This window comes from Cavia porcellus, unplaced genomic scaffold (assembly GCF_034190915.1).
Source record: "Cavia porcellus strain 051 isolate PalLab524CR breed Dunkin Hartley unplaced genomic scaffold, mCavPor4.1 scaffold_15, whole genome shotgun sequence".
NCBI lineage: Eukaryota > Metazoa > Chordata > Mammalia > Rodentia > Caviidae > Cavia > Cavia porcellus.
This window is the reverse complement of record NW_026947498.1, coordinates 47281714-47294148: the sequence shown is the minus strand read 5'-3', so window position 1 is coordinate 47294148 and position 12435 is coordinate 47281714. Positions and strand designations below refer to the sequence as shown.

General features: G+C 34.3%; 1 protein-coding gene across 2 annotated transcripts in view; it reads right to left on the bottom strand.

The window, feature by feature from the left end:
- Window positions 1–12435, bottom strand: part of Adgrg7 (adhesion G protein-coupled receptor G7) — a 77983-nt gene that overhangs the window by 35795 nt on the left and 29753 nt on the right. For both annotated transcript variants that reach the window (XM_063224839.1, XM_063224838.1), the window contains 4 exons: window positions 3480–3601; window positions 3259–3366; window positions 1361–1509; window positions 862–1017 (listed from right to left, as the gene is read on the bottom strand). In XM_063224839.1, the coding sequence (XP_063080909.1) occupies window positions 862–1017; window positions 1361–1509; window positions 3259–3366; window positions 3480–3601 (535 nt within the window). The remainder of the gene's footprint in view (window positions 1–861; window positions 1018–1360; window positions 1510–3258; window positions 3367–3479; window positions 3602–12435) is intronic.

Genomic DNA, 12435 nt, shown 5'->3' with positions numbered 1-12435 from the left:
TCTATTATTAGATGTACCCCTAATGCCTCATGAAATCATTGGCAGGACCTTTGGTATGGAATTGAATTATTGAGGCTCAGAGCTGACTTAGTGTGATTCTATCTGCTTCCCAGCCACCAGCCATGAGCAGCTTTTCCACATATGGGCCCCTTATCTAAGCTCCTCTGCCTTGGAGCCAGTTGACTGCCTTAGAGACTGAAACTGCTACAGACTCTGAGCCAATAAACCTTTTCTTTAAATTGCAGATGTTGGATATTATGTTTCATTGATAAGACATTTCTAATAAAACCATTTTCAAATTCCATTAGAAAAAGCTTTGGGTGACTAATTTAAACTGTCCACGTTTGGCCATTTATTGAAACCATCGCCAGCACATAGCTATCCTTATCTGGCTATACCAATCTCATACTTCAGGACATACATGTGAACAGAATAGAGTCTGTCAGATCCTCCTTCACTCTCTTTCCGTTGTGCTGAATTCATTTATCTTTAGATCATATTGCAACAAAACAAAACAAAAAGAAAAATAAGAAAATCTTCTATGCTACTTTTCTATACCAAGTACTTTCCTATCACTCGATCTTTTAATTTTTCTATTTAACATGTGTTAACAATCTATGTTAAGGCCAGGTATGGTGGTGCATGTCTGTAATCACAGCACTCAGGAGACTGAGACAGGAGAATCATTGTGAGTTTAGGCCAGCCTGGGCTACATAGTGAACTCAAGGCCAGCCTGAAATACACAGCCTCAAAAAAAAATCTATGTAAACTGAACTCCAGAATTATATCTAAACAGTACACAATAAAATTGTATATGAGGGAAATTTCTGCCAAGAAAAAGGCTACTATAACTTCTCTTACCATTAATACAGCAAAATTCGTAGTATGGTTGCAGTGGCAGCCCAGGAAATTCTCAATGGTCTGGTCTTTAAAACAGCCATAGGTGTCCCAGTCTTTTTTTACAAAATTCCAGTAGACACAGGCATAGGAATTGAACTGAAATTCTCTTTGGTTGTACTGTGAATTGATAAGATAATTACAAGTATTGATATTTAATGCTAACTGATGAGAAAAAAATCTAATAGGATCAGATAGTCATAAGAGGAATATATTATATTAAATATATGCTAAGCAAAAACATCTTTATTATAGATTAGGGAGGAAAGGTTGTAAAATTTAAATTAGTTAACTTTGTACTTAGCTAGTTTGACAAACAATATGAGTAGCAGAAAGATTTAAATGAATACTTAAAAGGATATTTCAGAGACATTTTCTTATTATCTCTTTTGCCTAAATAATAACTACTTTTATAATGAAGAATGACCTGAGTTTTTTTTATTTCTGTTAATGGGAAACTTACCTTAGGACTAAAGACCATTTTAACAGAAGCACTCTGATCTTTCACTTTGGCTGATATAATTTTTTGACTGAAATCTGACCTACTTATAAAAGTTTTTGATTGAAAAAGCTTGTTGTTTTGATACACTACAAAGCCACATGCATTGTTATCTGTGAAAGGAAAGAGATACAGTAAAATCAATAAATAAATCTTAAGGCAAACAAGAAATCAGGTTCCATCTCATTGTTGAACTACATGGCTGATTTGAGTAAATTACATGAAAAAAGTTTGCTGAATAAACCATTACCTAATTTCTGTATGTTTTGTGATATCATGCCTAATTTGGCTGTCCTCCAGAGTTCAGTTCCCCCTATACTCAAAGCAGGCTGAAGTAACTAGAATCATTCTTCCCAGCTAAGTAACAGAAACTCTAATCTTCCACTAACTTTCTGTCTTGGACATGACTATCAAGAAATTCTCTGGTTTACCTGATACAGTACATCATTGGGCCCAAATTGAATGCTGCAAAATGGTCCAAGAAGAATTTGAACATGCAAGTCTTGCTGTCTTTGCACTTCATTCTGTTAGTATTAGGTTATATTCTCTGTCCAATCACATTGCTACACAGTTTCACATACTTCAAACATGCTCAAGTTATGAAGTTTCTATTAAAACCCAAAAGGTCAAGGTTTTGAGAGCTTGAGAATAGCTGAACATGTGCAGATTCCTGGAGGATGATGAGTCTAGGGAAGACATGGAACCCCTTAACCCTCCACTCATGCCTTATCCTGTATCTCTTCATCTGTATCTTTTGTTGTATTCTTTATAATAAACAAGTAAATGTGTTTCTCCAAGTTCTACCAACTGCTCAAATAAATTAATGAAACTCAAGACAGTGAGTATGGGAACTTATCACTAGTTAATCAGAGGCACAGTTAAAATAATCTAGTTTGCAACTGGTATTATAAGAATGGAGGAATAGTCTTGAGGACTATATCCAGTAGCGCCAAAACTGAATTAAATGAGAGACAATAAGCTGTTATCTACTACAAAATGAATCGTTTCATTTATGGGGAACAGCCTTCATAGATCTGATGTAAAAGTGATCCATATGAGATTATTGTAGCAGAAGCTAAGTCTGTTATTCTGCTCTGTGTGTTCAAATTGATTAACGTATGTAACCCATGCTTAGTTATTTTAACAAAATTCATTTTATTCTGAGGTTCCGTTTTCATATCTTCTATGTGATAACAATATTTTCTGCCTAATACACCTCAGGGAAGTATTTGGTGTGTCTCGTGTATAAAGTAAACATCCTGCTTTCCTATGCAGTAGGGTGAAGTAACATGAAGCTCAGTTGCTTCTTTAACTTGTGTTCATGGGACAAGAAGCAACAAAGTGTGACTATAAAGATGGCTCTACCTACATAGGGGCCCAGTGAGCTCTGCCTTCTGTTTAAGGAACAGAAGGAACCAGTGGTGTAAAATCACAGAGCAAAGAGCTCTAGTGGCTCTTCCAGTAGAAGTTTACCATCACCACAAAAGATCTTTCCTCTTTGAAAAGAGGAAGAGAGAGAAGGAAGGAAGGAAGAGGGGGAGGAAGAAAGGAATAAATGAAGGAAAGACGAAAGAAAGAAAGAAAGAAAGAAAGAAAGAAAGAAAGAAAGAAAGAAAGAAAGAGGGAGAGAAAGAAAGAAAGAAAGAAAAGAAAGAAAGAAAAGAAAAGAAAAAGAAAGAAAATCATTTTTATGACCGAGGATAGTAGAATTGGGATTACCCAAAAATATTCAAAGTAATCTATCAGGTTTAAAACTAATGATAAATTAATAATAAATAGATCTTGCCTCTTCCTTGGTGGATTATAAGTTATTATTTCTAATAATTTGCATTTTGTAAAACAAAACAAAGTTTGAGTCCTACTTGTGTTGGTATTGACTAAAATCTGAAGTTCAGTTTCTTTATGTGGATTAAGTCCGTCCACGTTTGCTTCTTCATGTGTTGAATAAGAAACTAGACCATCACTGTCTCCTATGAGAAAGAAAAAGTAGAATTTCAAGATCTATTTCCATCAGTAGAGCATTATTTGTGATTGGCAGAAGAATGATCTTTGGTATGACAAGGACATCAGACAAATGACTTACTTTTCTCAACAGAGAAGCGAACACTTGTGGATGTTAGATTAACAGATCGTATTGCTACATTAGGTTCCTCTATTAGCTCATTGCCCAAAGTCAAGGAATAATTCTCTATTTGTTCAATAAGCCTGCATAGAATGAAATGTAATTTAATATTTTAGAGAACTTGTCATAAAAGCAAAGATTCGTATTGTTTCCCACATTATAATAGAAATTCTTGAGGACAGAACTCAGATACAGAAACATTTGTACACACACACACACACACACACACACACACACACACACACATACACACACTTAAAAAGCCCTAGTGGATTGTCTCTATTGAAGGTACCTTGGACATAAATACCAGAAAACTAGAATTTAGGAAGACAGATTTCCCAAGACAAATAGCCTTTTGTTACGGTATTTTCCACATAGGAGACTGCTTCCACCAAGTACCGACTGGGTATGCTCTGCTAGTTCTTTCTGTGGTGATAAAATTGATTTCTATTTATTCAACTTCCTCATCTCATTCAAACTTCTTTGAGCTCAAAGTATTACTTCTAAACTGTAGGTGTAGAAGTAATCCTGGGGTGGCAGTTCAGTGGACCCAAAGTAGAACAGGGCTCTGAGCTCACTTCCTCAGCTGTGAACTAAACACTATAGTTTTCACAATGTTCTTTACTACTCTGCTTAAAAGATAAACTACATATAATGGTGGGAAGCTTCCAATTTGGTGTTCTCAAAAGAAAATTTATAAGATACTTTCTTGTTTTTGGTTTCCTATAAAAATATCACTACTATTTATAAACTTGCCTAAACAAAACTTCTATATCTGAAGTAATCAGTCTGTTTTAGTGGTAATAAAAATAAAAATTTCATGAAAATGTAAACATTCTGTATTCCAAACCTCTCTTTCTGTCACTAAACTCTTTTCTTCTTTAAGCAAGATTAATAAAAATGAAAGTTTAAAATAATTAAGGACTGCTTTGTATTAGTGCTTTGGATTAGTACAAAACACCTGACATACATAAAGTGACAGAAGATGGTTTATTTTATCTCACAAGTTTCAGAGGATTTAGTCCATGGTTGGCTGATTCCAAAGTAGAAAGATCATGGTGGAAAGGCATGCTAGAGCAAAGCTGTTGACCTTGTAGCAGGAGAAACAGAGGGATGATCCAGAGATAAAGGGGCCAAGGGAGGTACAGTTCCTAAGGCTACACTCTGATGGCCCACACAGACATACCAGAAATATACTTTCCTAATCTTGTAGGCATCTCTCAAGCAAATCAAGTTGACAGTTACCATTAAACATCACAATTAATTAAAAAGAATAAAATTATCTGTCTTTTTATATAAACATTGTTAGGATTCTCCTTTTCATATATTTTAATACTATTTTAATACCTGTTTTTAATACCTTTAAAAACATTGCATGAATTTTCAGCAAATGTACGCTATGTTTCTCATTTACTGAATAAAAAATAATACTCTGAAACAGTTTTCAAAAGAAGAATACCGAAGAAAACTCCAATCTGCTAAAAACATTATTTGTGGAACAATATCTGTTAAGTTACCACATAAAGACCTTATGAAACACCGAAGATCCTATATTAATTGTCTCAGACATCTGTAGACTAAGGTAAACATGATAAAATTAGGGGTGTGTTTACCATGTTCACAAACCATTTTACAGGTCTGCTCTTTTCAAAGCTACTACGAAGGCCTTTTTTTTTTTCTCGTACATAATTGTTTTTCCTCATCTTGTCATAACTAGTTAGATTAAATGTTACTTGAGCACCTAATCTAACCTGGAAACTGAACATTGAATTAAATTCCCACTTTAACTTGGATTAAATCCCCAGTACTGAAAAAAAGAAAATCAAACAAACAAAAAGATATCTAGCTATCAACCTTATATAAATGACTAAAGAAGCTATCAAATTATTTTGATCTGCTCCATTTCCAACCTGGGCCAGTTCACACCTCCTTGGGCAACCTGTTGGTCCCCCGCTCTTGGGAGGTCACCATACTGATGCCAAACTTAGTGTGGACACCCGATCGGCATAATGCACTGCAGCCCAGAACTCCTGGACTCAAGTGATCCTCCCACCTCAGCCTTTCGAGTAGCTGGAACTACAGGCGTGCACCACCACACCCGGCCATCAAATTAATTTGAGAATTTTTCAGTCAGTATACCAGTTACATCAGGAAAGAGATGATTCAGAAGGAATCAGATCACTATATGATTATAAAGACAAATATAAATGAACAATAAGAGGACTCCTATAGAAAATAAGGAAAGACCCAAAAACTTTTTACTGAGAGCTATAAAGCTGTCTTGGAACCCAACTACCTCTCTGCTCCAGGGATTTCAGAGTCCTTTCCTACTAATTCTATGTTTGTGTTCCCATGAAATCCCACGTACCTCTTTACAATAAATTTTTGTTTGGTCAAGATAATTTGAGTGGGTAACCAAAGAAGATTAGCTGGAACAAACATACAAACGTAAAGAAAATGCAGTAATACAAAGCACTTAGTATTTTGGAGACAGTTTTGGATTGTCCAAATTAGGCAAACAAAGGCAATTGTGACCTTTCAATATGACAGAAAAGTTCTAAGGCTATAAATCAACCTTTGCAACCAAGGTACAAAATGTAAAAAGGAGTCCTAAGTTCACTGATTATACTATGATGCCCCAACAAGCAGAAAATTCTAATCACAGCTCCAGAGTACTGCCCCACTTTAAGATATGTGTCCTTCCTATTTAAAAAAAGAAAATAGATAATAAATAACTTTACTACGAATCTTGAAGTGGCTGGGACTGAGCTGGAGTTTTTCTGCTTTGTAACTCTATTCCCTTTTATTCTTTCTTATTTTAACTTATCCTAATTAATAAGTAGACTACAAGAGGAATCCAATGTTTGAGGGACATAAAGAGGATGATTAAAAGAAAGAAGTTAAATTAAGACAAATGATGAAGTCTTGGTACCTGATAAGAGACCATCCACCCAGACCTGCCTCACAGAAAGGAGTTTGAAAAGCAAGGATTGTGCTAAACAACATTTTAATTTCCTTCCCTAAGAAAGAGGATAGAGGGAAATGATTTCTGTTGGCAGCTCAGCAAGAATACAATCATCTTGCAGTTTCCATAAAGAATTAGTTCAGGATAATCCATATGGATGCTCAAATTTGCCACTGTTTAGTTCCTCACATATAAAATGGTGTGCTCTCTTCATACAATCATTTTAGTGTTTTTATTTATTTATATAAGGGAAAAAAGACATAGTAAGAAAAAGAAAAAAAATAAGAGACAAGCAAACAAAACACCCAAACAATAACAGTATAGGTTTTCAAAGCAAGATATAGGAATTTAACAATGGTTGTAACATTGCATTTTTACCTTCAAAAAAGTTGCTTAGTTACCAGACACAGACATGCAAAACTGATCTCATCATATGAATATTAACTATTCTTTTCCAAGAACTAATATAATTAGTAGTATTGTTTTCTTAGCTATCTTATGCATATATAAAGATTTATGCCATTTTCCTTTCCCCTTCCTTCTTTCCTCCTTTCTTCTATCCGTTATTTTTTCCTCTTTGAGAAGTTTCTTATCCTTACACAATATTTATTGTAAATTTTGGATCATATTTATTGTTCTAGTTTCTTACACTAGGGAGACAATGTGGTATTTACACATATTAGTTTATTTTTCATATGAGTATGGTCTCAAGTTGCATCCATTTACTAATAAAATCCTTGATGCACTCTTTCTTTATAGCTGAGTAGTACTCCACTGTATAAAAATACCACCTTTTTTATCAATTCCTTGAATGATGGGCACTTGGATTGTTTCAAAGATACAGCTGTTACAAACTATGCTGCTATAAACATGAGTGTACATATATCACTGTGATAGAATGTTTTCAGTTCTTCTGGGAAAATGCCCAGAAGCAGGATAGCTGGGCCAAATGGAACCTCGAGTCCTAGCTTTTTGAGGAACTTTTGCATAGTGGTTGCAGCAGCCTACACTCCCACCAAAAGGAAGTACTTTTTCCCCCATATTCTCTTCAGCGTTTGTTATTGGTTGATTTCTTGACTTTAGCCATTCTTTTTAGAGTGAGATGAAGTCTCAGTGCTGTTTTAATTTGCATTTCTCTAATACCCGGTGATGCTGAACATTTTTTTCATGTATTTATTTTCCATTTGTATTTCTTCAGCTGAGAACCATGTATTCATTTCAGATGCCCATTTTTGGATTGGGTCTTTGAATTTTGGGGGTCTGATTTTTAAAAATTCTTTATATGTTCTAGATACATGTCCCTTCAACTGAGGGACATTTGATTAAGATTTTTTCACAATTCATGGGTTTTATTTTTACTCTGTTGGGGATTTCTTTTGACAAGCAAAGACTTTTTAATAAGATGAGATCCCTGGGATGACTCTGGGAAGTATTTTTGTTCATGAACTCTCTGACTCCCTTTATGCCATCAAGATTTCTACCTATTTTGTCTTCAAGCACATTTAATATTTCTGTTTTAATATTTAGATATTTGATCCATTTTCACTTGTTTTAGTCCATGGTGATAGGCATGTGTCTAGTTTTAAATTTTGGCATAAGGAAAGTAAGGTTTGCCAGCACCACTCTTTAGGACTATATTTCTTCCAGTAAACATATTTGGCCCCTTTGTTGAAGATGAGGTAGCTGAGTGTGTCTCCATTTGTGACTGTATCTTCTAATCTGTTCCACTGACCTTCAGATCTGTTTTTATTTCAGTACCATGCTGATTTTATCACAGTAGCTTGGTAGTATAATTTCAAGTTAGGAATTGTGATGCCTCCTGCTTTGCCTTTGTTGCCCAGAATTGCCTTTGAAATTCCAGGTCTGTTCTGGTTCAGATGAATTTTAGGAATGATTTCTCTAAATCTGTAAGATTTGCTAATCGTATTTGGATTGGAATTGCATTAAATCGGTACAATAACTTTGAAAGCATAGTCATTTCACAAAGTTTGTTCCTCCTCTCCATGAACAAGCGATGTCTTTCCATTTTCTGAAATTCTGTTCAATTCTTTTTTCAGAGTACTGTAATTTTCATGGAATAGATATTTTACTTCCTTTGTTAGATTGATTTCATTTTGGGGGGTGCTATTGTGGAGAGTTCCTGTTTCTCTCTGTGAGTTTGTTGTTTGTGTACAAGAATGATATTTATTTTTGAGTGTTGAACTTATATCCAGCTATTCTACTGTATTTGATTATTATTTTTAGAAGTCTTTCAATGGAATTTGAGGGTGTTATATGTAGAATATCATGTCATCTGAAAATAATGATAATTTAACTTTTTATTTTCCTATCCTTACTCCTTTTATTTCTATATTGTTTCTAATTGTTCTGGCTAATGTTTCCAGAGCTACATGGAATAGCAGCGGTGATAATGGACATCTTTATCTTGTTTCTGATTTTAGATTGAAAGTTTTCAGTTTTTGTCCATGTAGTAAGATGTTGGATGTTGGTTTATCATATGTGGCTTTTATCAGATTGAAGTAAATACCAGCTATTCTGATTTTCTGTACTTTTTAATCATGAATGAGTGCTGGATTTTAGTAAAAGGGTTTTTTTTTTGCATCTGTTGAGATGATCATGTGATTCTTATCTTTGGCTCTGTTAATATGATACATTTATTGATTTGTATATGTTGAACTGTCCCTGCATTCCAAGAATGAATCCCACTTGATCATAGTGTATAATCTCCCTAATGATTTGTTGCATTCTATTTTCCAGTATTTTATTTAGTATTTTTGCAATTCTATTCATTAAAGATATTGGCCTGTAATTCCCTTTTTTGACTAGGTATTTCTCTGATTTTGATGTTAGGTTAATACTTGCTTCCAGAAATGAATTATAGAGAATTACTTCCCTTTTAGTTTCATTGAAGAGTTTGAAGAGTGTTGGCATTAAGTCTTACCTAAATTTCTTGTAGAATTCAGCAGTGAACCCATCAGGACCTGGGCTTTCTTTGCTGATAAGATTCTAATTATATTTTCAATTTCATGAACTGAAATTGGATTATTCAACCTTTTTACATCTTCTTGATACAGATTTGGTAATTAATATGTTTTTAGGAATCTATCCACTTCTGTGCTATCGAACCTGAGAATAAAGGTTTTTGAAGTAGGTTTTGATGATCTTCTATATTTCCACAGAGTCTTAAGTGATTTCACCCTTTTCATTTCTTATTATGTGGATTTGACCTTTCTTTCCTCTTTTTTTATATAAGGTTGGTTAGGGGTTTATCAATTTTATTTATTCTTTCAAAGAATCAACTCAACTCATTAATTCTTTGTATTGTTTTCTTAATTTCAGTTGCTCTGATTTCTGCTTTGATCTTTTAATTTCTTCCCTTGTTTCAGCTTCTTGCTTGATTTGCTCTTCTTTTTCTAGAAGTTTCAGGTGCAGTATTAGGTTGTTTATTTGTATTTATTCCACTTTCCTGATGTGGGAGTTTATTGCTATAAATTTCCCTGTGAGGACTGCTTTCATTGTGTCCTGTAAGTTCCAGTAAGTTGTATTTGATCAATTGTAGATGTTGTTTAATTTCTTCTTAAGGAGAGTGTTATTTAATTTCCATGTGTTTATGATGTTCTTGTGGCTTTTTTGTCATTAATTTCAAATTTTATTTTGCTATGGTCTGATAAAATACATGGGATTATTTCAATTCCTTTGTACTTAAGGGTTTTATGTAGGCTAGTATATGGTCTTTTTAGAGAATGACTGATTTGCATCTGAGGAGAATATGTATTCTGATGTTGTTGGGTTGATCACCTGATACACATCTACTAGGTTCACTTGTTCACAAGTTTGATTCAGTTCTGTTATTTCTTTGCTGATTTTTTGTTTGGTTGATCTGTCTCTGTAACAATAGGATGTTAAGGTCCTCTGTTATAACCATATTTTTGCTTATTTGATTTTTCAGGTCTATTAAGATTTGTCTTACATAGTTCAGTGCACCCATATTTGATGCATATATATTTCTGATTATTATCTCATCCTGTTTAAATTTTCCCCAAACAAATATGTAGTGCCATCCTTTATCTCTTTTGATCATTCTTGGTTTGAAGTTCACATTGCCTGCTTTTTTCTGGATTCCTGCCACATAGAGTATTGTTTCGCATGTATGGACTTTTAGTGTATCAGTTTCCTTTTGAGTTAAATGTATTTCTTCTACATAGCATATCTTTGATTTTTGTTTCTTATTTCACTCTGCCAGTCTGTTTCTTTTTACTGGTGAGTTGAGACCATTTACATTGATGGATACAACTGATGTTTACTAACTTATCCTCATCTTGTTATCTTTCTGTTGTTAGTTTTCTACTTTTTCCATTTAATTGTTTTCCTTGCTTAGTTGTTTCCTTCTGCTGTTGTTCTTGGGATTGTAATTATCTTTTCTCTTTCTACAGTGTCTTTCAATACTCTTTGTAGCGTTGGTTTAGTGGTCATGAATTGCTTCAGTTTTTCATTGTCATGAAAGTATCTTATTTCTTCACCAACTTTCAAAGATAGTTTTGCAGGGTACATCAACCTGGATTGGAAGTTGTTTTCTTTCAGGAGCTGAAATACTACACTCCAAGCTCTTCTTGACTTGAAGTATTCTGTTGAGAAGTCTCCTATGATTCTGATAGGTTTTCCTTCATGGGTGGTCTGTTTTCTTTCTTTGGTAGCTTCTAGTATTTTATTCTTGTGCCAAAATCTGAGATCCTAATTACTATATATCTGGGTGAAGATTTATTTTTTATGGCTAATTGTAGTTCTATACGCTTAACTTATATGTATATATTCTGATATACATATAAGTTAAGCGTATAGAACTACAATTCTTGATGTTTGGAAAAGTTTCTGCTATTTTTTTCTATAAATAGTCTTTTTATTTTATTTGTGTTGACCACTGCTTTTTTGTTGACAGCTATCAGTCTTACATCGTTTCTTTTTGCAACATCTTGCATCTGTTGAATTCTTTCCTGGTTCCTTGTTATTTTTAAGAGATATTTTCTTTCACAATCATAGGCTTCCATCCTTCAAGATGGAAGATCTGAGTCTATCCTCAGCATCTTTCAAGGTGTTTTGCCAGGTGCCAGGGAAATTTTTAATTTCCTGAATATACCTTTGAATTGGTTTCATGCGTTCTAGTTGTTTTATTATGTTCATTCAAGGTTTCTATAATTTTCTTTTTTGGTACCAGGGATTGAACTCAAAACCTCGTGCTTGCCAGGCAGGCATTTAACGCCACTGAGATAAATCCCCTCCATAATTTTCTTATGTTCCTCTATTTCCTTGTCATGATCTTCTTTAGATAGAGTCAACATTTCTTTCATAAATTTGTCATTTATTTTTTTATCTGGGAGATTATTTCTGATCTGATCTCTTCTATAGCTTCATGGAGTTGTTTTTACTTGTTGCTATCATTTCAGAGAGTTCATTTGTGCAGTTTCCAGTGTCTTCTATTTCTATGTCTCCTGGGTTTGTCCTCAGTGGGCTGGAGTACTGAGACTACATCTTGGTCTTTTGTTTGGTCATTTTCCTCCGGAACCTGTGTGGCTGAACAAGTACCCTCCCAATGGATTGCACTAGAACACTGTACCTTACATCTCTGACATCCATGTTGCTAGTTGGGATGCACCTGTGAACTGTGGCACTGGAGCCTTGTGCTGTAATAGAAAGAGCTCAAAATCTTCAGGACCCATTGGCTAGGCTGGTTACTCCCTGATGGATGCCCCTGGGGCACTGAGCTGGTAGAGATTAGTATCCCTGTGACTTTTGATTCTGGCTGCATGTTCCCCCGATGGATTGTGCTGCATTGTCCCACTTTAAATCATCTCTAAATTGCTTATAGAACCTAATTCAATGAAAATTTTATGTAAACAGTTATTAAAGTATATTTTTAAGGAAATAATAAATCTGAATTGAATACAAAAATAAAAT